Below are 27,948 nucleotides of genomic sequence, written 5' to 3' on the forward strand. Positions count from 1 at the left end.
TATTCAGTCACACACAGATAATTAACGCTGACGGTTGCATTTAGAAATGGAATTACATAAACATTTAGCTCCACCAGTAGCCTATGAACCTTTTGGCAAACTACTGTATGGTGCAGAATATTACACTAGTTCATTATGACTCACATTTTACAATTATTAAACGTGATTGGTAAAACGTACATTGGTTAGGTAATTGCATGGTTCACCTGCAGTACTGTTATCCAAAATGCAAACAACCTGGTTTAGTTGAGCCACATCTGAACAGTAAAATAAAGAGATCTGCCCATCGTCCTGATCTTTAGTGGTAGTAACTATTGTATCACTTTATAACTTAAGTCATCTATCCAATTATCATTGCACACCATCTCTGAAAATACTTAGCGTGTGCACGCGCTTACATGCGCATGCACGAGAGTGAAGTATCCCTTTAAGAAGAAGAGAGGGGGGTGGCTTCCTCTTACGTCATCTTTAGATAGAGAAAGAAAGCGGTATCATCTTTGTTCTCCACCATTGATACCCTTATTTTTCATCTTCTAAACACTTCATCGGACGACTTAAAATGGCGCAGCAGTTTGTGCAAACTAAAATCAAGGGAGATAAAGTAGTGCTGTTCATTAAGCCCACGTGCCCGTACTGCATTACGGCCAAGGAGGTTTTGTCAAAGTACAAATTCAAGCCGGGACATTTGGAGTGTGTAGATATAAGTAAACGCGGCGACATGAGCAACATGCAGGAGTACTTCTTGGAACTCACCGGAGCCCGCACGGTAAACACTAAAAGTTGACTTTGTCATAGTGTCGTTTTAAACAGCCTGAAAACACGTGTTTATCTACAACTTAAGACTGTAGATGTACAACTATGTGTAGGCCGACTTTGGAATTAAAAGAAGTGAGTCATTTTAACCACAGGCGATATATGGCGGTTTTGTAAACAACCGGATGTATGGTTTGTAATGTTTAATGTAACATTTGCCTGTTATTAAGTCATTTTGCTACACTTCCTCATGTAATCCGTAAATGACTCAGCATCGTGAAATCAATCGTGAGTCAGCAGCAGGAACTACGCACACAGAAACCCACTTACCTCACTTACAGACTATGTAGCAAAACCAGAAAGTCAGTCAGAAAGTTACATTTATGATTGATGAAAGAACTAAGTGAAGTGAAGAAGACTAGTGAATAATATGGATAGAATCGTCAAGTTATATCTATATGCAGTGGTAGAGGGAGTATACAGTTGTGGTCAAAAGTTTACATACACTTGTAAAGAACATAATGTCATGGCTCTCTTGAGTTTCCAGTTATTTCTACAACTCTGATTTTTCTCTGATAGAGTGATTGGAACAGATACTTCTTTGTCACAAAAAACATTCATGAAGTTTGGTTCTTTCATGACTTTATTATGGGTTAACAGAAAAAGTGATCAAATCTGCTGGGTCAAAAATATACATACAGCAGTGCTAATATTTGGTTACATGTCCCTTGGCCATTTTCACTTCAATTAGGCGCTTTTGGTAGCCATCCACAAGCTTCTGGCAAGCTTCTTGTTGAATCTTTGACCACTCCTCTTGACAGAATTGGTGCAGTTCAGTTAAATTTGATGGCTTTCTGACATGGACTTGTTTCTTCAGCATTGTCCACATGTTCTCAATGGGATTTAAGTCAGGACTTTGGGAAGGCCATTCTAAAACCCTAATTCTAGCCTGATTTAGCCATTCCATTACCACTTTTGATGTGTGTTTGGGGTCATTGTCCTGTTGGAACACCCAACTGCGCCCAAGACCCAACCTTCGGGCTGATGATTTTAGGTTATCTTGAAGAATTTGAAGGTAATCCTCCTTCTTCATGATCCCATTTACTCTCTGTAAAGCACCAGTTCCATTGGCAGCAAAACAGCCCCACAGCATAATACTACCACCACCGTGCTTGACGATAGGCATGGTGTTCTTGGGGTTAAAGGCCTCAGCTTTACTCCTCCAAACATATTGCTGGGCGTTGTGGCCAAACAGCTTGATTTTTGTTTCGTCTGACCACAGAACTTTCCTCCAGAAGGTCTTATCTTTGTCCACGTGATCAGCAGCAAACTTCAGTCCAGCCTTAAGGTGCCGCTTTTGGAGCAAGGGCTTCCTTCTTGCACGGCAGCCTCTCAGTCCATGGAGATGCAAAACACGCTTGACTGTGGACACTGACACCTGTGTTCCAGCAGCTTCTAATTCTTGGCAGATCTGCTTTTTGGTGGTTCTCGTTTGACTCTTCACCCTCCTGACCAATTTTCTCTCAGCAGCAGGTGATAGCTTGCGTTTTCTTCCTGATCGTGGCAGTGACAAAACAGTGCCATGCACTTTATACTTACAAACAATTGTTTGCACTGTTGCTCTTGGGACCTGCAGCTGCTTTGAAATGGCTCCAAGTGACTTTCCTGACTTGTTCAAGTCAATGATTCGCTTTTTCAGATCCATGCTGAGCTCCTTTGACTTTCCCAATTGTAGCGTTTGTGGGCGTTTGTATCCAATGAGCCCTATTTAAATGGCCTCAGAGAAGTCACCAGTTGTAGTCACTCATAATCACTCACAAGAAGTTAAGAGGCCATGCTATGAAGCTCATTTCATTGACACAACTTTCTAAGTCACCAAAATTGCTAATTCATGTTGCTGTATGTATATTTTTGACCCAGCAGATTTTGCCACTTTTTCTGTTAACCCATAATAAAGTCATGAAAGAACCAAACTTCATGAATGTTTTTTGTGACAAAGAAGTATCTGTTCCAATCACTCTATCAGAGAAAAATCAGAGTTGTAGAAATAACTGGAAACTCAAGAGAGCCATGACATTATGTTCTTTACAAGTGTATGTAAACTTTTGACCACAACTGTACATTCTTTCCTTGAGTAAAATGAGCATAGTACTGTAGTACCACACTCAAAATACTCCATTACAGGCTAAAGTAAAATATCTCATCTCATCTCATCTCATCTCATCTTCGTCCGCTTATCCGGGATCGGGTCGCGGGGGCAAATAACTCGATGCGTAAAAATGCCCACCGTTACTTATATATCATTGTATATTATATTACTCATGCATTAATGTGAAAGCAGCATTTTCTTGTTTTAGTTGGTCGAGGTGATGCTAGTTTTAACTTTTATATTATATGTATCACACTGCAACTCGATTATTTCTTAATATACCTGCTCATTATTTTCTCCATGACATTAATGGATTAACGGCATTAATCAATTGACCGTTAACTTTATAAAGATAAAGAAAATGGTGACAGAGTCCCATCAATCACCAAAAACCCAAATGCTCAGTCCAAATCTCAAAATATAGAAAATAAAAAATGTACTCAAATAATTATACGGAAAATCAGCGATTCTTCACGTTTAGAAAGCTAGAACAGGAAATGATTTGTGCATTCAAAGTTACTTCCGGTGAAGTTTGCCACCTTTTTATATGGCTGTTTAATGCTGATGGGAAATGTAGTCCCCAGTATATACTAACGTTATGTTGACTGCGAAAGCATCGAGGAGTTAGTTACATGAGCACATCCCTTGTAGTCTAATACATAAACAAAGTAAACAAACAAACTGTTAAATTAAATAGTCAAACACCGAAACAGAGAAATACAACCGTCCACCTTCCGAATTCAAGTTTACACCGAACTAAGACGGGCTAATTTGCGTAGCTTATTGACTCGTATTCCATTCAAACTGCACAGAAATGAAATAAAACTCACCCTACATGTGTTGGTTAGTCTTTCCACTGTTCCAACTATCAGCAACTCTGGTTTGGTCGAAATAAATCTTTTAATTCACCGAGTCAAATGTGAAAATAGGCCGGCTCTAACAGCCGTTAAGGCCTGCTGGATCTCTCTCGTGCCTACGCAGCGGGCTTATTGGCGGCTCGTGCTCTTTCAGCATGATTTATAGTTATATATTACTCCAAAAAGAACTGCATGCAATTTTCACAATATATCCCCAACTCAGATAGATGAGACAGAATAAAATTGACAGATTTTCCCCTTTTAAAACAACTGTCAAAATAGTGGCCAATTATTGTTTCTGTCATTGCCCACAATGGCCTTGTACCAGATGGTGGATATCATGGTGTCATGGCAGAATTTCTGCTGGTAAACACACACATGTATCTGGTGGTATACATCGCCATGCTGTCCATCTCCATGCACAACAGTGAATAATCGATGACTGCATATTGACCAGTAGCACCCCTTGCTTCTCTTGTATTGATTTGAATGTAGGTCCCGAGGGTGTTCATCGGTGAGGAGTGTGTTGGAGGCGGCAGCGACGTGGAGGCACTTCACAAGAGTGGCAAACTGGAGAGCATGCTGCAGTCTATTGGAGCCCTGCAATGACCTGCTGCAGACCTCCAGGTAACGGGACACCTGCACACACACACACTCACCAGCTCGTGCAAAGTGAAAGATGGGAGTGTGTGGCTGTGGTAATAGGGAGACCCTTTGTAGTAGCAGGCAAGGAAAAGGAGGTGGGTGTAGCCCCTCAGAAGACCCAAAGCAAGTCATTAAGTGCATACATTAGTAACAGCAAGCTCTAATTAGTGTATAAATAAATACATTAAAAGAAAATAAGATGCCCGAGGTGGTGCTCAAAGAGATTAGGAGTAATTGCTCGGTGGTTAAGACGTGAGTGAAATCTGCCGCAGGCCAACGCTTCATCACGTCCTTAAGGAAATGTACATATGGGTGTAAATGAAACATAATGAATGCAGATGCTTCCATTACATGGTTTGAAATCAATGGTAATCCCATGCAATGACCTTCACACCAGATCTCAACCCAAATTAACAACTATACAAGATTCTGAAATGGTGTTATACCGCCATCGGATATCAGCCCGATAATGGCCTGACCCACAGGCAAAGGCCAACAATAACCTTGTTTTCTCTCTCCAGTAGAGTTTGGAGAATCTTTGGCGTGGAGCACTGAAGCGGTTGTGGGGGCTCATTTCGACACTTTGTTGGGTTTTCTCTCAATATGTCATCTGACTATGAAGCGGGTAGAGTTTCCAGAGGGATGGGGAGGAAGAAGCACCAGCTGGGGTTAAAAAAATAAATGCTGGACAATAATGTTGAAACACATCAGAGCGCAGACATTCATCCAGTCTGTAGTTTGTTCATTCTAAAACATGTCTTTATTTAAAGTCAGACGTCATGTTATCTACAGTCTGTACAACACTGGCCCAGTGGAGCCTCATGTGTGTCTCCACACACTGGGTGTGGATGCAGCACTGGAGTACACTTAGTTTTACAGTCCACTCTTTCAACTGTTATTTACTCTTTTTCTTTTTAGGAGTAGACTGGGATTTATCTGAGGATTTCCTAGTAGACACACACTGATTGCTCTGGTGCAGCGGCAGGTTAATAATACACCAGGTGGTTTAAATACTGACTGATATTACCTGTACACTGTCAAAATCTCACAGTGGTAGTTTTCTTGTACTATATACACAGCCTGCTGCTACTCCTCTGCTTAAGTGCTGCAAGAACAGCATACAAATACAGTTACGTACTGTTTGTCGACTGTTAATGACCTGATCCACTAAATGAAAAATAGCTGCAAAATGTCACTATTGATCTTTTTGCTTTCATTTTGTGGACTTTTTTTTAAATCATGCACCTTTTTGGAGTAAATATCAGTGAAACAGTAGACTGTAAAATAGTGTGACCCAGTAGTCTCTACTCCAAATGAAAAAAATGTATGATGTCATAATCATGTCCACATACAGTATAGTTTACAAAAATAATTGCAGCACCAATAAATCATAATCTCGTTATGATTAAAAACAACCTCTGAAATTAAAAAAATAGGATAAATAAATATTGTATATCCACCCAGAGGCATTGTGGTTTTTAGTGTACCAACTTATGTTCATGATATGGTTGTTTTTCCCTAAATCTTTATACCAATTCTGTCCACATAAATGCTACCAAAGGCTTTTGCCATTTCATGTGACAGAGACAGACCATTATCATGTGTTATTGCAAATAGATACGGAATAGTTTCAACATTATGTCATATAAACCTGCAAAGGAAGTGGTGTGAAAGTCCAGGCTGCAGGCTTTAAATTAAATTAAAAAAAATACATTGATTATTGTTCTGTATTTGGTGTAATTGATTTTTGATACAGGAAATGTGTAGTTTTAATTTGACGATTTAATTTCAAGGCTTTTTTTTTTTTTTTTTTTTTTTTTTTTTTTTTGAGACACAGCCAACGCCCAGAATGTATTTCATCTCACATGGTAATAAAATCAGTCCGACAGCGAGACACTCACTGATGTTGCATCATAGATCTGAAAGAATCTTAATACAAGAATTGTAATGAATTTGGTCCTGCTCGTCTGCTTTTTAAACAGACGACAGATAAAAATGATCATGAACGTTCCACCAGCAGCATTATCAGTTCTCCTGAAATACCGACAGAGCCGCAAAGAAGTTAGAGGCTCAAGACTTATTTCAGCTTAAGCAATGCTGCATGTGATCACGTTCACAATTTCTAGATCCAAGAGGTCACAGATGCATCATGGGCCACGGTTTTAATTTAAGACGAATAAGTCCTGTGTCCAATGTGCAGAAGATACGCAGACATCCTAAAGAGCAGGAGCAGTTTCCTTCCTGCTTTTTCAAACAAAGTCACATCATGGTAGTTTGAAACAGTCTTTACGATCCCGGTCTGTTTTCCAACAGATGTATCTGTATTTCGTGATGGAGCCATTTTGTGTCACTGTTCCGAGTAGATATTCACCATTTTGCATCGGCCAGTAGAAATATAATCCTTCACAGGGGCCAGCTGGCTGTTTTAAATTCATATTGGGGTTCCAAGGATCAGTCATTTTGTATTGCCCGTGATGAATAGTCATTACGCAAAAGGATGCACAGTCATTCCTCTGGGGGAAGAGAGGCGTGTCACAGCAGTGCACAACAACGTTGTCCTTTTGGTTGAGTCTTGTGACCTCTCAGTGTCCCTCCACGTGTTGATGACTCATCTCACTCTTTATTCTCCCTTCCTCTGCTCTCCCCCGCTCTCTAGGCATCCGGGTGGGGGGGTCACATGACTATGCAGCGGGACTTGCGTAACTTGCGCCGCCGCTGCTGGTACTCGCTGAGCTCCTGCAGGTAGCCTCTGGACGGCCAGCGTAGCCTCTCCACCTGCTCGCGCTCCTCCTCTGGAACACAGAAACATATAAACTGTAATCCACCGTAAACACAACTATATTTACTGTGCCTGGCACACACTCATAGAAAGACATACTTTTAACTGCTTGCATTGCTGCCAAGAACACGGCCGAATAGTCTTAAGACTTTGTTTACACCAACAAGCAACAGAAGACCAACGGCTATCCATCATGTGCTGTTGCCTTATTCTCCCTTTTGACTTCTCTTGTGCCCTTAAGTACCCGTCCAATGACCTTAAACCATTCTTGTGTGTTTGACTAATGCTGTCAATAAAATGTGAAACTGCGACTAACCGGAGCAATGTGGCTGTTAATCTTTAACTGCGTGTATGTGCCGAATGCATGTGACTAAAATAACAGAGTATTAACTGGTATTAAGAATGCTACAAGGATGCATTGCATCCAGTGTAATACATAACATAACATGCCATATTGTGCTATATGGCAGTATAGCATAAAGTGCAGAGGTCTTCACAGGCTTCTAAAACCATGTTGTTGTCAAACCTCCAAAAATAGAAAGTGATCTAACTTTCTATTTTCCAAAAGGTGACCAACATGATTACTATTGTTTATTAGTATTAAGTGATTGATGGACACCTTCATTACACCTCTATATTTTACAAACTAGTTGACCATTTAACAAAAAAGTGAGAACCAGCCTTCCATTGGCAGCACTTATCTGAGACAGAGAACCTCGTCTACATTTATTGTGGGGAAAAGCAGAACAGATCCTCAAAAGCCTGCAGGCATTCTGACTTGATCATTTTCAAAAAAAGAAATCTGACGCCTTTCAAACTGTTGAAATCAGCAGTTTCATTTTCACTCTGCAGCAATTTTAGTTTGCACAGCCATCACTTACAAGGCTTATTTGAATTTGTTGAAAGAAGAAAAAAAAAAAAAAACACTAACCTGAGAGCTCCAGGAAGTCAGGTTTGTGACTAAAGATCAGGTAGTTGTTGGCAATGAAGTGGAGGAGCCAGATATACAGCTGCTCTGCATTGTGGCACTGAGAATCAATTCAAACACACACATTATGTTAAATAGCAACAATTCTCTTGAGAATTAATGCGTTCTGACATAACCATGAATATCTGTAGTGGATGGAGGCCTACAGCTACTGCAAGTAAAAGATTAAGCTTGACACTGAAGAAATTACATTGGGCAATTTTTTTGGGCAAAGAGGAATAATTCCTCTATAAACATTAGCATTTTGAAAGCTGCAGAAAATGTCCTATTCTAATGAAATAGTAATTCATTTACACAGACGAGCCATCTCCTGCAGGTGTGTGTATTCTCTCAATTCATCTCTGCTCAAAAGTAGCACTGACCTTTGCTCGGCGGAGCAGTCGAATCACGCTGATGCCCGTGGACGACAGCTCTCTACTGGGCATGCTCTGAAGGTAAGCGCACACACACACTTCACACAGATGCTGCAGACGCTTCACCTGGTACATCTCCGCACAGACCAGCACGGCCATGGCCTGCAGCACACTGGCTGGACACACAAACACACACACTAAGAATTACTGTATGCATGCATTGTTATAACGTCGTGTAGATTACATTTTAATTACAGATTTATGGAGTAGTTGCAACATTTTTAAGCCGGTAGGCCTCCAAAGTATTTCAGCGGCTTCTGTAAACAAAGCGTTATGATTAGTGGTCCAAATATGTTTTGAACAGAGCAACATCGGGATTACCACAGGAAGCTTTTAACAACCATAATCATCATAAAAGCATCGTGTGTGTGCCTATTTCCAGCACAATTTTAAACAGTATATGACAATAAACCACAAGGTGTGTTTTTTCTACAGCACACACAGCAAACAAAGGGTAGAAAGTGCATTGACATGGTTGAATGCTGGGCATAAAAAGTAATGTGTTACAGAGAATTAAAGGTGTTGCTTGTAATGATGAACCCACAGAAAATGATTACCCGACTCTGCAGTTCCCTTCATCTCTATACTGTAGATATGAGCATTTTAGCTTCTTTCAGCTCAGTGGTTTTTTGTTTTTTTTATGGCCCACAATTTTAAAGTTTTGACTCACTCTTGCCGCTCTCATCAACTGAGCTTCCAACATCAGCAGGCAGCTGTTTTGAGCAAAAAGCTGTACACTATACCTGCCCACAGACACAGCTAGAGACTAGTTGGTGAACATTGTGGAGCATTTGGCAGTGAAAGAGACAGATATTTCCCTCAGGAGTTGGTGGAGACCAAAATGGAGCTAAAAGGAGAGTGAATATTGACCGTATATTCGTCATGTGGCCAGAAGCACAGCTCAAAATATAGTTTCATGTCTGCTTGATGTTTACACATATGCTAAAACAACTATTTTATGGTATGAACAGAATCTATCTCTTCAAATCTAGCCAGAAAACATAATACTGACACAAACCTCATGTATTTATGACTAAGTCATACTGTACTCAGCATAGTCATGTCAAATGACTTACTTACACGGACTCGTGCAACAAACGCCAAATAAAGTAATACCAATCCCTTTATCAAAATGTCAACTCGAATGACTCCTGATGTTACTTGATTCAGTCAAACACAACCCTCAATATCCTTCACTCCCTCCTATAAACACTGCAGCATATAAATGAGCCGTAGCAATGTATTCCACCATCATATGGTATGTACAGTATATGATATTTACATGAGTGAAATACTCTGACAGCACCCCTCCTTTGATTTCACAACCTTAGTTTTGTGTGGCTACTGCTGGAGTTACCTTGTTTTGCCCTTGAGTGCTGAGCTCTTACATAACAGCAGTGCAGCGGCTGCAGCCTCCGGAGCTGCTTCACGGCTTTAATTTGCTGTTCCCCTGACTCAACCTGAAGCTGTATCTCTGGAGAAAGCTCCCTTACCCTCCATGTACCTAAGCCCGATCTTACGGGTTTGGTTTTTGAGTTTTTTCATGATTTTTTTTTTTTTTTTACCAAAACATCTCATGCCACAAGATAAGGGGATTGTCAGCTCTCAGTAGCCGGTTATTCAGGACAGATTATTCTGAGCCTTTACATTGTCTATTCAGCAGCTTCATTATGTAACAATACTGAAAGGGAAGATGACAGACAGTGTTGTAATTAACTCTGTATGTTTACGTTAAGTAAGTTTACGGCTCTATCTATTCATTTAGGACTGTAACATCTTGATGTGTTTTTGCTTTTTTGAAGCAGTAATCATCTGTAGTTGGGAGGCATGACTTGCGATGTCAACAAGACACACACACACACACACACACACACACACACACACACACACACACACACACACACACACACACACACACACACACACACACACACACACTGCAAAAAGCTTGTAATTCAAAGCTGCATTAAGTAATCTTGTACCACTAGGGGGCAGACAAAAATAAACAGCAAAAGGCTTTTATATGGATATGAAGCCCATTTCCGCAGGCAAAACATTTTTTTTCCACCAGCAAAAACACTTTTGGTGCATCCAACTGTAACCATAACACTGACCAGATGTTTTCCAGTTGCTTTTATTCTTCTACTCCAGACTAGCTTCTTGCTTAAAATTCTATTCAAGGGTGCGTTTGCTCCCACGTGAAACAGCAAGCAATTGTACTCACAATCCATTTATATGTCAAATGTAGGGTAACCTGCCAAAGAGCTGCTTCTATGACTGTTGTGTTAAAGTATCTCATAATTTTGTGAGTACTGGAAACATCTGGTCAGTTATATGGTTACAGATGGCTGCAGCAAAAGTGTTGGTGCAAAAAAATGTTATGGGTTTTTTTTGCTGGCAGAAAAAAAGTAAAAAAACAAACACATTTTTTACTAAGCTTTTTTATAGTGGCCTTCCATACTTTTATGATATTTTAGCTCATCCAATTGTTTTGACTAACCTGTTAAATAGTTAGCAGACACAACGCAACATGAACATTAGTTGGTTTGTCTGACTAAAGAAACGAGAGTTGATTTTCAATGGAATCAGATAAGTTTTCATAATACATACTCAGAATTTGATTCAGAAGTAGAATACAAATAATAATTATTGTAACTTTAAGGTTGTAGGAACACCGAAAAAAATGTAACGTCATCTCCATCACCAGAGAGAATGATCAGCACTAATCAATTTGAAAATGCAGCGCACAAAGTGACAGATAGCGACAGGGGAAAACAACAACAACAACAACAACAACAACACATTTGGGGCTGTGAGTTTGCACCATCAAAAGCAGATGAAGCAGTGATGCCACGGTTTGATTTTGTCATCACTAAATCTAATTGAATTTTAAGCCCGGTGCTGTTCTCCGCCAGCCTCCTGAGACTGACACTGGCAGCATGTCGCAGTCACAGATGGTTGATGGGACTTGTCATCTGTGCTTTTGTTTTGGGCTGCGCTCAGTGAGCAACGCCTGGAGGAAAACACCACTGCACCTCTCTCGAGTGTTCTGTAGTGGTGCATATTCCTGTAGCACAATAAAATGACATCAAAGGTCCATTGTCCTTCTGCAACAGACAATCTCACGCCATACAAAATCTGCTACGGGGTTTAATTAGTGCTCAAGATAAAGAGAGGAGGGCCAGTTTCTTACTATATTTAGCTCCAGTTGACAATGTGTTTGCAGTTTTATGTGCCATTTTTTTAGGCACCTAAAACAGCTTTAAAGTTATTGTAATATTGTAGTGGTCACAGCGGTGTACTTGAGTACACGTCTGAGTTTGTGTGCAGTAAACTCACCAGGACAGCAGGAGTCAGTGTAGAGGTACTCCAGGAAAGACAGGAAGGTATCTGAGGAGACGCCGTGGATGGGCACCACTCGGCTCCGGGCCTCTGCATATTTCCCACTGAACATGGCCGCCATGACGTCACAGCGTGCCACCAGCACTGCTCGATGGGCTGGCAATACACTCCCTTAAACACACACACACACACACACACACACACACACACACACACACACACACACACACAGACAAAGACACACACAGACATGCAAAATTAACAACTAGGTTTAGAATTTCAGAGTAGCGTCTAGAAAAGTCCCAAAGAGCTGTGAAGTGAAATGCCTGACAGTATAAACTATTCATGATTTATGTATTGAATGTTGACTGATAGTAACAGAATGCATCTCTGATGTAAAAACGTTTGGAGATGATCTCAAACACATACACATTTTGAATAATTTTCAAAAGGTCGAAGGCTCCTAATGTCACCAATAGATCTGTTTTTTTCTCATCACAGAAGTGTAGAGCACAAACCTAATTCAATTTGACTTGTTAAAAGTGTCTGTCATAATGGACCATGTAAAATACCGGGACACTAATGATATGAAAAGTCTGGGCACAAGTCCTGACATAACTGCTGTCATGAAGCACAATTAACAGCCATTGACAGCTCTCACTACACTCAGCACATAAGTCAAAAAAAACTAAACAGAAATGCACCAAAATATTCATTAAGTCTATATTTATAAGTTTAAAAAGCTCAGAGGTGCAAGGACAAAAAAAGCTCACTGCTCTTTTTATGAGAGAACTATTGATTAGGATATGCTTTAGGGCATTATTTCTAGATTTCTCCATTTGAGCTTGGACGAGCTTCTGGTGAGATAAATCCCAGCAGGACCGGAAGGCAGCCCGTCCCTCAGACCGCTTTATCTTATTTTGCCTGCGAATGGATACCCAGGCCCGGGAGTGAGATCATAATTCAATCACTGCTAATTAAATATGACCTTCCTCTGCTGTGTGACGGTGCATGCATTTGTAAATGTGTGGAACAGATAAGCATTGACCCACCTTGCACCATGAAGATGACATCGGAGTAAAGAGGAGAATTGAAGAGGTTGACTAGAGTCTGGGGGCCGAGCTGAGCTGCCCGGGCGCTCGGTGTGTCCCTGGGGCCCTACGTGCACAGACACACACACACACACACACACACACACAGAAGAAGAAGAAGCCAAAAGAACCGTAGAGAGAGTTAACATTCCTCTGCAGGATGTCAGGTACTAGTTACCGGCACAATTGCCATTCTGTACGTCTATCTCACCTCCGCTGTGGAATACAAATGACCTCTCTGCCAGTCTCACACAGCACTACCTAAACACGCTTCAACTGCAATGCCAAGAACGACATGACGGAACTGGCTAACACCGAAAACAGACCGGGAACCACACGCTTGTCCAAACTGTCTATTTATCTACACATTCCTGGTCATTTCAAGCATTCAAAGGATGCATCATGTGACAAATGTGTATTCAGTGTGACTGCAGTGCACAGCAGGTAAAATCAGTAGTATGACCACGGCTGTCAGTTGGTTTTTGCAGTGTATGTGCACACGCAGTCGCATTACGTCCTCAAATGGATGTCGTCAAAGCATCCCATTACCGTTGCGTGACCTTTCTCAGTCAACCGAAGCACAAAGGACTTCATATTCTCACACTGTTCTGCTGCAGCGGGAGCTCTCAGCAAACACACGGAGGCTTCAGTAGAGGCAGCTACAGAATCAAGCCCCTTTGATTCTGTAAATCAATGCAAAGCTTATGGAAAGCTCGATGGAAGATTTCAGCCGGTCTGTGCAAAGTGAGAGGACCCGGAGGTGTTTGCAGAGGACAGGATCAAATCACGACAGGACATTAGGGTGTCTCATCGCGTTAAAGTGGCCCAGCCGTCTCTCGGTGTGTCAGCTCGCCTCTACACCGCCTCAGGTAGCAGACCTAGTTCTATCCAGATGGGTTGGTGGGCTATGCATGGTGGTGCCAAAGGCTTGTCAGACACAGCCATGTCATGTCTCCTGATCTCTCTCTAAATGTTAAAGTCTGCCGCCTATTACACAGAGCCACCTTAAGTTTTTTTCAGATGGACACAATACTTTACAGATGTGACACTGGTGTTTTTAAGGAAATGTTGGAATTTTAAGGCTGATGTCCAATCTGAACTCCTTACAGATATTGTGTTGTGCTTTGGCTCCTTTAAGAGCATATCTTGTTTGTTTCGTCCTAATTCCCAAAGTATCTGGGAGGGGATACGGGCAGTAATTATGTAAATATGCTAATTATAGCCAGATTAGTACTGCGCTGTTTTTAAACGAGGTCTTGCTAATTAAGCTGCTGTTAGTCTGCAACTACAAAAACATGTGTTTATACCTTCAAATAGTAGATTTGACACATTATAGATATTTAACCTCTATTGGTGGGAGGACTGTTAAAGCATACACACCATACAATATTCCAGTCTTAAAACAAGATTATGTGATTTTTAGGAAGAGTGTGTGTGTGTGTGTGTGTGTGTGTGTGTGTGTGTGTGTGTGTGTGTGTGTAAGAGAGGCCGTTTTAAACATTAAAGACCTCACCTTGTCTTTGCCAATGAGGGATCTTATGCGCTCCATAAGCTGAGCCACAGCTAGTGAGTTCTTCAGCTTCTCTTCCAGGGCCTCCTGAAGGTGATCCCACTCCCACGCTCCTAAAAACATCCACAAACACACTGATTCTCTGGACCCACAATAGTACAGTTTACAGAAATACACAGGCAAACTCTTTTTAAGATGGCACTGGGTTCTGAAACACCCACACACCTTACACACTGAACCCTCAGGGCCTGTTTTTGACAAAGTTGGCTTGTTCTAAAAATGTGTCCGCTTATATAACCCACGGTGGTTATGGGTGGGACACCCTGTCCAGATTCCACGAATGTCAGAAATAGTGACCCAATGCCTTCAAATAACACACCAGTGGCCATAATAAATCTGTCTTACTTAAATTTTTTATAGTTCCATTTATAGTCCAGTAAATTGATGGCTTATCCTGCCAATCCATACAAATAAAATATATCAATATATATGTAACAAATATAGCATAAACATATGTAAACATATTTTCAAAGCAGTGCTTTAAGCTAAATGCAAACGCCAGCATGCTAACATTGCGGTGCTTGAATACTGATGTGTAGCAGATAATGTTTACCATGTTCAGCATCTTAGTTTAGAGGGTTGGCATGCTAACACTCGAACAAAGCTGATGTGAATGTCATTAGTTGTGCAGGTATTTGGTCATAAACAATTTCCTTAAAATTATAGATACACAAAAAACTAATAAAAGTGTTCAAAGAATGAACCTGGAAATGAGTTAGCATTTTTGTACTTCTAATTATATTGCTGACAAAAATATGTAAATATCATAAATTTGTGTTAACCACAGAGATTTTTTTTCAGCAATAATCCAAAATAATCAAAATGGCTTTTTGTCGAGGGAACGATGGATCAGCCACAAAAAGAACATTATCCCCTGCAGCACTTTATAGGAAAATAGACCTTTAGATTGTGATAGACAGTAATTTGCCATAAAAAAGGATGTGAAATATAAATAGTCAATGAGACAAAGTAAAACTCTTCACCCTGCACAGCTGCATTTAATCACTTCGCTGGTATACTCCTTTATAAAGCCTGCACAGCCCTGCAGCTTGATTAGGATGGCACAAATTGTCTCACTGGGACATAAACAGACGGCTGAGGGAAGAAGGGAGCTGGACTGGGCAGGATTTATCTCATCATTAGTTCATAATGACGGTATTTGGGCTGATAGAGGGATTACCTCAACACGCGGAGCCGGATAATAACATTGCAAAGCACAGACACCTCGTAGGCAGGGTGAGAGATTAGCTCAGGAGCTGTGGTGCCGACACACGACGCAGCCAGACACCAAATAACACAACTGGATACACTGAGAGATGCTTTCATGTGTTGGATGGATAAAATGGAATAGACATAAAGCAAACGCTGCAAAAATGCTTAAATCATTTCTACATAATCTCACAGATAAGTTTTGAGTGCTGGTGTCTCACCCACCTACACAAACAAAACAAAATATACTTTTGAGAACAAGTTGTACAGATTACCACTAACTTCCTGGAGGCTTTCCTTCACCTCATCCGAAATTACATTTCATACTACATTGCTGATTCAAAATCTTAATCCTAACAAGGACATAGAGCAGTGTACTTTGTGTTAAATTCAGTTGCTGGGAAATTAAATTACAATGTTTCCCCAAGTCGTCTCAAAAACAACTGGCCTGTAGTCTAACATCTGACCCTAAAAAAAGGCCAGGATGACCACAAGCACACAATGTGATTCATCTGTGTTGCACACATAATACATGTGCTAAACATGCACACGCAGAATAGCAACCAAGTGACAAACTCAATAAATCTGCAGCACACTACGCAAGGAGACAGAGTCTCACAGTGTTAGCGTCACACAAACAAAGTCGCAGCCTCTGTGACTGTCCACACACACTCGAGTGACAAAAAACCCAAGCGTGGAATAAGAACCATGAGTGTGACGCTGTGCGTTTACGGAAACATGATATTGTTATGGAAATTAGTTCCGCTAAGCCAATAAAATGAGCAACGACGGACAAATAAGTGGAATTGAATTGCGGGAAGACAACATTCGTCCTATCTCTCAGAATGCAAAGCACGGCTTGTTGTGGATTTACTGCAAATGAACATCAAGCATTGGCTCACTGTACTCCCAATATTTCTGTGTGCAAAGCAGGCACATATTCACATCTGATTAGGCATATCAAGACAATACACTAATACAGAAACACACACACACACACATACACACACACTGTATGTGAGGTCAGCTGCTTTAAACGTACAATCAGTCCCTCTATTTTGAAGGTTAACATTAGTCATTTTTTACACAAGACTTAACAAATGTCTCCCTGCAGTGTTTTATGGAAACGTGACATTCGTATTCTGCTCTGCACATGAACACATTTTCCCCTCTTTCCGCTATTCTCTCCATGCCACACACACACACACACACACACACACACACACACACACACACATTAACTCTATGCTCTGGTGCCCATCACCCAAACTCTCCACCAGCTCCTTTAAACACTCCATCCCCTCTTTCACGTCGCGCCACCTTGGTTTTGCACCCTACACACAATTTTCCACTCCTTACTTTCCCATATTCCTCCCATCTTTTGAAAAAAACACTTGTAAATGTGTGTGTGTGTGTGTGTGTGTGTGTGTGTGTGTGTGTGCGTGCGTGCGTGTGTATGTGTGTGTGTGTGTGTGTGAAGATACACACTGCAGCCTCCGTCTTTCAACTGCTGCCGTTCTTATTCTTATTCATACAGTCACTCACAGAAACTCAGTCTAACCCTATAATCTTCTTCCCTTCTCCACTCACCCTTCACCAGCACACAGACACACTCAGCTTATGAGTTTGTGCATGTGTGTGTGTGTGTGTGTGTATAAGTGTGTCAGAACATCAGTGTTGCTCACATGCATGTTAAGAGGCGGCCATGAATCAGATGTTAGCACAGCTTTTTGCCATAAGGACTCCTGCACGACATGCAGCCTGCGTTGAAGCACTGGTGTGCACAAGCGGCAAGCACAGCACTGCAGACTCTGAGTCGCAGACCGAGAAGGTTTTCATTATGGCACTAATGTTGCGGAGAATATCACGTGACTGTTTAACGCGATCTGAGAACATTTTGGAGGCAAGTGCCACATTTTGCAAATGTTTTGGTTGCATGTTTTACGCCTGCGTGTGCCTGTATCTTTCTGAGGTGAAGTTTGTATAAGATACTCTTAATTTTACACGATATGAGGTTCACTGTAACCGAGTCGGATTCTATCAACAAATCAGTCATCGAAATGATGGAAGTTCAATTTCTGCAAAGATGTCGCTCGTGTACCGATCCATGTTTAATAGAACTGAGCTGGGTGGAGATAAAGGAACAAATAAAACAGCAGTGTGAGATCACAGTACTACACGATGAATGATCAGGCACTAGATTAAAATACTACAGTTGCTTACTATCAAGCACTTTCAATTTGACTGATTTCTGTTCCTCATCATAATGGAACATTGGATAAGATCCAATAGCAGGCAAACTACCTTCTGCTGCCGGGGGACATTAATCATCACATCTAAATCATTGGAAAAAGAGCAACTGCTTTTGGGGAATGGAGTTTCCATGCTGTGAATGTCAGTCCAGCTCTGTAAGCTGTATTTAAACTCCAGTTGTAATGTGCAGAGTCCGTCTAATATGGCAACAAACAGGGAGCACCACGGCTGAAACACCAGCCATTGTCATTAGCAACATGCAAAAAAGTATCACCAAAACAAGGTTATTAATGATGAATGAAATTCAATAAATTGAGCAGTTTGTAGCACTTCGAAGCAGGAAAGCTTTTTTTTTAAAGTGCGATGGACATAATTTCCCAGAATTCATGTGCAGTAGTGTAATGAGCGCAAACAGATTGAGTCGAGATGTCTCTGGGCAAAGTGCATGTTGGCTGCTGTTGTGGAGACACTTTTGTATTCTGATCTCCACTCTCTAGTTGGCACTTCCTGTACAACTGACAGGTTGCTCTCCTGTGTTGTGATTTAGGTTGGTGCAGCTTTTAATAAAAATACAAAAATTGCCAGCATTAACTAGAATTTACTTATGATTTACTCTCTGCGTTGTCATATTTTAGGTTTTTTTACATTGCTTTGGTTTTTATTATATATATATAATAAAAGATAAAAAATACGTCAGTAGATCTAGAGGATTTTGAAGATTTAAAGTGTCTTTAAAAAAAAGGCATTTGCTAACAAGTGGTAGAGTAGTGGTTGTTAGCAAATGTTAGCATGCTAACAACCACTAAATTAAGATAGTAAACATTACAGCTGTTCAACATCAGTGTGTTCATATTCATGTATCTTTTGTACCAGCAGTCAGTGAAGGTGCTACACAGTGCTACCATCACACAAGTGGTGGGGTAATAAAAAGGGTAATTGGAAATTAATTTTCTGGAAAAGAAACAAAACAGCAGATTTATGGTTTTCTCAGTTGTATCAGAGTGTGCTGTGCTTGACTGGTGGTTTTTTACCTCTATAAATGAACATGAGAGTCTCCCACAAGCACATACACAGTAGGGGGTCCTTCACCACCAGACGGGAGAGGCGTCCTGTCAGGTGCCCCTCTGTTCGTGGCATGTCGTCAATAATCCCCCCGTCCCAGGTGGAGAGCAGCGAAGGTGGGCCTCCATCCCGCTCTCTGCAAACACACCGCGACTGAGGACGTTCCCTGTCCAACCAGAGATGAAACTCAGCACAACATCACAGTTACACAGAGGAGGAGTTTGCAGACGGCGCTGAGCCCCCCGCTGGCTACAGGCTCAGCTGGTGAATAGCTTGTTAAGCTCAGTCCTGTGAAAAAGCTAATATCTCTCCTACCTGGTCTTGGGCCCAAGGAGCAGCTGTCTGAAGTACGGACTGACAGCGCACAGCACAGCCGCATGCGCCCACCCCAGTTCTTTCCCAGAGTCCCCGGCGTAGAAAGCCACATCGGCGAACTGCACGCCACGCTCCAACAACCACTGCATGTCCTGGGAGAAGCTGGACTCCTCTACTCGGATGGGGGGGAGACGTGCTGAACGGAGGGAGGGAAGAGGGGGAAGATAGGATGAGTTGCGTTAATGAACAATCACTGCTGAAATTCAGCTTGTCTGGATTTTTAAAAAGTGAAAAGTAAAAAAAACTCCAGATGCATTTTGTTGAAAGCACCTTTAAAAAATTGTAATTTACACGTTTGGTGTACTCATATATTTTTATCTACCGTGTCTACTTCTACTAGAGATTTCCCTTTTTTTGGCAATGAGATAAATGGGGTGCATGCGGGTATGTGGAGAGAGTGATAGTGACGGCCATAGTGTAGTGAGATCTTCTGGTAAAGAAAGAGAGAGTTAAAGGAGAGACCAATGTCACGGTGTGCCCTGCTCTGTTGCTTAAGTTAGAAAAGACGCTTCCAGATGTGTTTGTCTTTGCGCTTCTGAAAAACCTGCAATGGAGAAATCGTCATGTCTGTCTGTTCATCAATGGATTTGTTTCTGATTCTTTAAATCTTGAGGGACACAGCAAGACAGAAAGTTGACGTTCACTAGCTATGTTTTAGATCATTTTAGTGATAAAAACACTTTAAATAAGGTTCATATTTTAAGAAGTTATGGCAAACTGTGAATACAAGAAAAATACTGCAGTCGATAGAAAAAATACAGTGCTTCATGATCCATGTATTCATGAATTCAGATTAATAAAAAGTGAAAAAAAAGCACCGAGCAGGTAAGCAAAGGAAGTGAGGCTCCACAAATCATTGTCCAATTATATTCCTATTCATGCTTCATACATACCGCTCCTCTGTAGACCCCATCTCCATTTTTATGACCGCTCAGATTTGGCCGTGAAAATTATGCTGTTCTTGAATCAGTGAACGTCATATTTAATGCAACCTTCCCCATAAGTACAGTACATAAGCTACTTAGTAGCTTTGGACAAGCACCAATACCTCTGCCAGCACTTGCAGCCTTTTTGGCTGGACTTACAGTTGTCAGTCATTGCATTGGATTTAGTAGCAAAGTGGCCAGATCAATATGTAACACATAGTTTGTGTTAAATGTTTTCAGGTGCTATATTTTGTAAAAAAAAAATTACCTGTGTGGAAAAATGCTGAAATGGCAGTAGTAGTAGAAGAAGTTGTAAACTTCAACCAAAACTAGTTCTAAATATGTAATTTCAAATAAAACACTACCACAACCAGATGATTGCAGATTCCATCAGACTGCCATTTAGGAGAAAGAAAGTGCCAAAGTCTAAAAAACTAGAGCATTAAGAGAAAGGAAAGCAGCAGAAATGCAACAGACAAGCACTCCAGCTTTGGAAAATAATCAACCTTACTGTCTCAGTTTCAGCTTCTTTTGATCGTTGTCCAGTATAGTCATTTAGCTCCTCTCGTAATTAGCCTTTTGTGTTTGCAGAATCTGATTGGCTTAAAGGCAGTTTGATTAAGTCCACAATAGAGCTACATTCTGCTACAAACTAAAATCTTTTGACAAAAGTTCAATGGGGCTTGTTTCGAAATTCATTTGAAATTCTGAATTCCAGTAGATTAAAAACTCAATTAAAGTTTAAACAATTAGTTGATGCTTAACTTGCAAGGCTTTGATTATCAATTGACTGTTTCTCAAACATTCTCTGATGCCAGTTCCTCAAAGAGAAAGGATACATAAGAATGTGTCGGTATTGTTTGACTGAATATCCCAGGTTTCTGTCACGAGACAGAAAAAAACATTTTCAAACGTAACCTTACAGCCCTAAACTAAATCTTTCAAAGCCGAGATAAAAACATTAAGTTTCAGTACTATGCACACAAGTTAGAAACACATAACGAAAAAAAAGAAACGCATTATTGATGTCTAAATACCTAAACGAATTGAGAACATTTGGTTAAAGACACGGTCAATAAGTAATCTACTACTGAAATCACTGCCTCAGAACAAGGCACTAAACTCTCAGTTGTTGCTGTGTTTTGGTGCTGAAAAGAGCTCAGTCTGAAATTGATTCAAACATCATGGAATAAAAGTAGTCTACCTAGCTCTTTGTCTGTCCTCTTATTTCCAGTTTGGAACAGAGAATATTGATTTGGATAAGAACCTTTGTGCTCAGCTTGTTTTATGGCTATGTAAGCTGGAAGAAGAAGCAATCCAGTCAGTCCGATTGAGTGTTCTCTATCCAGCCCAAAAAGCAACAATAATGTCCTAATAATGTGGAAACTACTAAATGTATTACTAAATATAAAGAACCATTTCCATTAGTTAAATTTGTAAAATAGCTTAAAGGGGTTAACACTGGCCAGACATGAATAGCTGCCACTTAAAATAAAAGCAATATTAGTTTTTAGATACCATAGTAATCCTCTGACCTGGTTGTTCTAAGTGAGGGGGACGGAGATCGTTCACTTTATTTCCTCGCCTCTTCTCCGGCCTCTCTTTGGCTTTGTGTTTCAGACACTGAATCATGAAGTACTCCAGCTGTACAACACAGAAATGCATGCGTTAGTACAAAAAAAAACGCAAGGTACCAAAATAGTGTTGTTACATCATCAATTCTTGGCTTTGGAAACAACTTCCTGAGAAGACCAACGTAGCTACCCGTCCTTGTCTCCTCTACTAAGTGCTGTACCTATCTGAAATGCAGAGTCGACTGAGTTTTAACAAACGGGAAGAGTATGAAAAGTTAAGAATTCTTATTACGGCTCGGTCACTTCCTGTGTGAAGAGACCACTTACCACGCTGCCAAAGTAGCGCCCCACAAAGACGTGGTTGAGAGAGGGCAACTCCAGGTAGGTGGCCCCCAGGTCCCGGGACAGCTGCAGACCTTCACTGTGAGGCACACAGCTGCTCCAGTCGGACGCACACAGCGGGCACGTACATGGAGGGCCTTCATCTGAACACAGAGAAGAGGAGAATTCAGTTGTAAGATGAACTCATTTAAACTGTATAAATAACTGAATCTGATCAATAGTTAATGAGGGTATTTCAGAACCAATACATTTAGATCCGTAATGTTAATGCCCATGCCAGGCATGGATGAAAACATGTTTTAAAGACACAAGTCAGATAAGAAATGTGCACAATGTAGTGATAGTTCTTAATAAATTGCAACAGATTCATGTTTGATTTAACAGAGACACCGGTCAGGCAGTGAAGTTACGGTGCGGTATTATACTGTGCAAAATGTCTAAAATACATCAAACAAGAAAATATTGAATGTACTGCATCACAAGAATACAAAACATGACACTCAAAACCTATTTTGTTAAAATGTTTAAGTGCTTAAAAGGATTAAGTGCAAAAAAACAAATCACTTTGTTTCACATTTCACAAACAAAGTTAAAATAGAAAACACATCTGGCAAAACAGAACATGAAAAGCAGATGGCACAGCCACATGTGCTTTGATGGTGTGGACTTGCCCTTCTGGGTAATTCCACAGTAGTCAACCAATGAGGATATTAAAAAGGTAGATAGGGGTCTATTTTTCCATTTGTAGTGTTTTGCAATGTTGGTTGCTGTCGTGTCATTGGTTCTTTGGTTTTGGATGGGTTTCGCATCTTCACTAGGTCCAAAAAAAACCTGAAGAATTCTATTGCAACAACAGAAAAGATGGATGATCATTGGCTCTGCAAAGCGCATGTGCACTAGGACCAGCCACCCTGTAGCATGTGTGCATGGGGACCAAAGAGGCAGAATCCAACAGAAAATTTGGAGGGATTAGCTTGAAGGACAAAAAAAAAAGACTGGCCAAAGGAAGAGAGGACCAGATATAAAAGAGAGAAAGAGCCCAACATGCAGCTGAGCACTGAGGCATTTCATAAATCATACTGCTAACAAAAGAAATTAAAGGCATAGAGACGGAGCTGGACAGAGTGAGTGAGTGAGTGTGCGTGTGTGTGTGAGTGAGTGAGTGAGCGTGTGTGAGTGAGAGACAGAGGTGGAATGAAAAGCAGTGTGTGTTCGAGCGGCTGACAGGCGGTGACTTGGCATATCAGTGGCATGTTAGTGTGCGTGCGTGCCCTTGGATAAATCTGTCTGTGCTCCTGCGTTCAGCTCTGGTTTAATGGCTGTGTTAATGCACGTTCTGCAGCGGCTCTCTGCCACAGCTGTGCCTTAGGTGGTCTAAAGTCGAGCAGCAGCAGGAAGCGCTTAGAGCACAGCCGTCGCTCTCTGCAATCATGAGGGGATAGCATGAAAATACTCACAGCAGCCACAAACAAGTACACAAACAAAGGCTCTGGTCTACATCTCTCCCTCCCTCTCTCTCCCCTCTCCCTCTCTCTCCCCTCCCTCCCTCTCTCTGACAGAGACTTGACTTACACTGTGATCATTGTGCAGCGGAGCTCTGACAGGATCTCAAAGTGTGTAGCTAAAAATACAACCTGGTGCATTTGATGAGCGTCTTTGCGGAATCTGGATTCAACAAGGGTCAGTGTGTGTGTGTGTGTGTGTGTGTGTGTGTGTGTGTGTGTGTGTGTGTGCGCAAAAACACATGCAGACCCACTGAGGTACCAGATGCATGTGTGTACATTCCTGATGTGTTAAGCAGCCTCCAGTAAGGCTACACCTAAGAAACTGCTGGTGCACTTTTGAGTTTCATGTATATTTAAGTGCTGGGCGAGCTTCTTGTCTGCTTGCACAGCCAAAAAATATAAACTTGATGTCTCGCTTTGGTGCGTTTCCAGCAGGCAAGCATGTGAGCTGACCCCATGAAGGCAGCCAAGAGGAGATCTAATCATGAGCATCCTCCTCCTCATTGCTGGGAGGACACACCAGAGGACACACAAGGCTCGTAAAGTGGCGAGAAGAACGCAATATTGTCCCGCAATCAAACTCAACAACTGAGGCAGCAGTAAATCATCCGTAAAATACCAGGATATCAAGTAGAATGGCTGAGAGATAAGACATTTGTGTTTTTGCAGCCTCTCAAACTCTATTGTTCCCACACAACAATGACAAACCGTTTGAGGAGCCAGTTGTTGAAGGCAAAACTAAAACTCAAAAACAACATCAAAAACACAGGACAGAAAAGCATCCTCACCGTTCAGCCGCGCTCCAACAGCGACCAGGATGACGGGCACACCCCAGTGCCTCAGGAGCGGGCGGAGTCTCGGGGCGTAGCCGTTCCTCACCTGCTGGAAGGCCAGCTTGTCTGTGACTGAATATTTAATGACCAGGATGTCAGCCTGCTCAAGAACTTTCCGTACACTTGCCCAATCGCTGTCCAACAAGTCCTGGGAAGGCAAGAACAGCACAACAAAAAACAAACAGGAGGAGGTCAGATGACATACTGAATTGTCTGAATACCCAACCCGTCACCCTCACCTTAGATAACCGTAATCCTTCCCCTCTGACTCTCCTTAAGTATAAACACCTCAGTGTGGTCGCTTAGGACTTTACCCCCAAGGACCCGAGTGAGGCTATAGCTGCTCACTCTAAACCAAACTGATTCAACTCATTAGGCAGGGGAAAAAAACACTTCAGAAAGCTTTGAGCAATTTGAATAAAAACAAGGACAAAGAGCCATAGAATTAGACTGACAGACTTTGTGCCGCACCGCCCCTGACACAGTTAGACAGCCCTATAATAGACGCATACAGTGCTGATACAAAATAACAACAGTGCTTTCATTTCACATTCACATGCCATAAAGAACAAGAAAGTTCTTTCAGTATTCTTTTTCCGTGTGCATCGCATGTTAAAATAGTGTCCTCCTTAAACTAGAGACATTTTTTTAGAAAGCCTGCAATCAGCCTTGGAAGGCAAGAGGCTTTTGGAATTTGAAATGTTGTTTGTCTTGTGAGAAACAGAAGCAGAGTGAGCAAGTAAACAGCATATCAGTGTCAAGTGACACACATTCTTTCACAATGACAACGCTCTGGCAAAATTACACCTCATTTTTATGGCTTGTGTTTTGCCCTCTTGTCCTGCCCTAACCTTCCTGTGAAAAACAAGTCCGATTTGTAATCACACAACCTTTAAGGTTAGAGTCAAAGCAACACCATAAATGACTCCTTAAGGATCCCTTTTAATATGCAAATGAGGGTTTGGACACATGTATGATCAAAAATAATTAAAAGCAAAGATTCACACTGTAATCAACCTATACAGGTGTCTGTTTTCTCATTCTGTTCTGAACACACAAACACACCACCATGTCTCTCTTACCCAGCTGGGGCAATCCCGAACCACTACAGTGACGTCTCCGAACACGCGCGAGGTGTACTCCATGAAGGCCGGGTTGTGCATGCTGCTCTCCAGGTCGCAGGGTCCCACCAGCGCTCCGTGGCCCAGGTAGCTCCACAGCAGGCCTCCTTGGAGCTGCCCCTGGCCCATGATCTCCTCCCCGGGCCCGACCCCTCCGGGGCACTCGCTGCCCAGAGCCACGATGTGGATGGACCTGTAAACCAGACAACTCGTGGTTGGAGCGGCTTGAACCAATCATTTGAAGGCTATAGCGCTGAGGTATAGAGAAGGCACCTTTTGGTCCTTATTATTCATGTCTATCACGGAGACAGTGCATCACCATTATGGCACTGAAAATGACTGAGAAAAGCTTGCCAAGGCCCTAATAGGCTACACCTGAGAGGGAATTGTGGTCCAATAAATCAGACACTTTGAGACATATTCTCGGCGATGCATTGCCTATGAAGCAATGTAGCCTACACAAAAAAAAAGCATGCAACCAGGACCCCCCCTCCTCTTATGCCTTAATGAGTTGCAGCATCACAGCAACTTACATTGTGGTCACCGCGGTTTCGTTCGGCTGCTCTACGCTATGGAGCCCGTTTCCCTCGCGGTGCGTTTTTCTCGCCAGTCTGCAGTCAGACTCGGCTTTTCCGCAATGAGCCGCGGCTCCGCTCCGTCGTTAATCCCTCTCATCGGTGGCTGCCCCCCCGGGAGCACGGCTGCTGCTGGGGAGTTTCGCGGTCACTCGCATTTCCCCGTCTCGTTATTCATTCATAAAAGCGGAGCCCCCGATACCGTCCCGAACCGACCGCAGAGGCGCACCGGACAGCCCAGCCGGCAGAGCAGCAGAGTGTGTGTGTGTGTGTGTGTGTGTGTGTGTGTGTGTGTGTGTGTGTGTGTGTGTGTGTGTGTGTACAGCTGCGCCCATGGGCAACCAATGCGCTAACAGACAAAACAAGTTGTCAGTCGGTAGGAAACACAATTAGCGGCGAGGAGAGGGCAGCCTCGCGCCTCGGCGGCCAGACCATATGAATGACGTCGGCGGATAAAACAAAGTCTCGGTGGTTAAGAACAACTGGAGGGAGGGAGAGAGCGAGAGAGAGGGAGAGAGAGATAGAGCGCGCAAGAGAGAGAGAGAGAGAGAGAGAGCAACGGACTGAGCAGTGGTCGCGCCTGACTCAGCAACACGCACGCGGGCATACGCGTATAAGCAGCGCGCGCCAACAAACGCACACAAACACCCGTTCCCCTCGCTAGCAGGAAATGACAATTTTGGTCAGTCAAAAATAGTTTTTCACCTTGTTGTCTTTCCAAAGCTGATAGTTTCAGCTCTAACCAATTACAGAACTAGAGCTGTATCCTCTGGTGACCATGTGTGCGCCAATAACTTCCGTTCTCTTGTCCCTGACTCAGGAAGACAGACACCGAACTCCACCACATGAATATAATGAGCAAGTGTTCGGAGATTGTTTGCTAATGCAGCATGAAAATATAAACTTACTGGCTTTAGGGATGTTTTGCAGTGGGAGTCAGCCAGTGGTATAGGTGATAATGAGATCTGGTCGTCCCTCTTGGACATGGTCCAGGGGCATTCAGAGCATTTTAAAAAGGAAGAATGGCTCAAGTATTTACGGTTTTATCAGGGCCTGCTGTCATTCATAATCAAGATTAAAAATGTAAGACATAAAACCAACCCAAGAGCTATTTAGAAGGCCTTGGATTTAAATGCCCTGCAACACAGTGATTCCATGCGGCTCACATGCTGTGCAGTACTCTCCCTCTGGAATAAGATGCACTAGCCCTGCTAAGCAGTTTGCCCTCACAGTCTGCTTTTTATCTTGACAAGGAGCCCTCTACCTGACCTATTGCAAACGACCATCTGCACATAACGGTACCTGCTTTGTATCAAGACTCTCGATTTAACCACCTAATAACATTTTAAAATTTCATGTGAAGTAACTTCAGCAGAAGTGCTCACTCCTCTCGTTCCATGTAACCCAGAGCCCCTGTGTATTTCTTGATTGTATTCAAAGCGTCACATAGGCGGAGGCTTCAGACTGGGTTGTGAGTTTGCTGTAGGCCAGCTACAGAGACCTGCATCATTCATGCACAGAAGAACTTCAAACCCCATAGCCTTTGTGTTCTCAACCCGTGGCATTTGCAGTTCTCTCAGCCCGCA

At 42.1% G+C, this 27,948-nt stretch overlaps 2 protein-coding genes across 2 annotated transcripts; one reads left to right on the top strand and one right to left on the bottom strand.

Annotated features, from left to right (window-relative positions):
• Positions 1–464: 464 nt before the first annotated feature.
• On the top strand, positions 465–7,498 carry glrx (glutaredoxin (thioltransferase)). Its single transcript, XM_068720050.1, has 3 exons — positions 465–766; positions 4,255–4,386; positions 7,061–7,498. Exons 1-2 carry the CDS (start codon positions 560–562, stop codon positions 4,366–4,368), a joined length of 321 nt encoding a protein of 106 aa, XP_068576151.1. The 5' UTR covers positions 465–559; the 3' UTR covers positions 4,369–4,386; positions 7,061–7,498.
• Positions 5,142–26,874, bottom strand: rhobtb3 (Rho related BTB domain containing 3). Its single transcript, XM_068720051.1, has 13 exons — positions 26,321–26,874; positions 25,749–25,980; positions 24,622–24,814; positions 22,314–22,471; positions 21,948–22,056; positions 19,427–19,622; positions 19,081–19,277; positions 14,531–14,640; positions 12,979–13,084; positions 11,924–12,097; positions 8,534–8,700; positions 8,115–8,211; positions 5,142–7,196 (listed from the first exon to the last, which is right to left on the bottom strand). Coding segments are annotated over exons 1-13 (1,860 nt in total). The 5' UTR covers positions 26,323–26,874; the 3' UTR covers positions 5,142–7,077.
• Between the last annotated feature and the right edge of the window lie 1,074 nt (positions 26,875–27,948).

Source organism: Cebidichthys violaceus, unplaced genomic scaffold, assembly GCF_023349555.1.
Source record: "Cebidichthys violaceus isolate CVI_PGR_0920_01 unplaced genomic scaffold, fCebVio1.0.p SCAF_25, whole genome shotgun sequence".
Taxonomy (NCBI): domain Eukaryota; kingdom Metazoa; phylum Chordata; class Actinopteri; order Perciformes; family Stichaeidae; genus Cebidichthys; species Cebidichthys violaceus.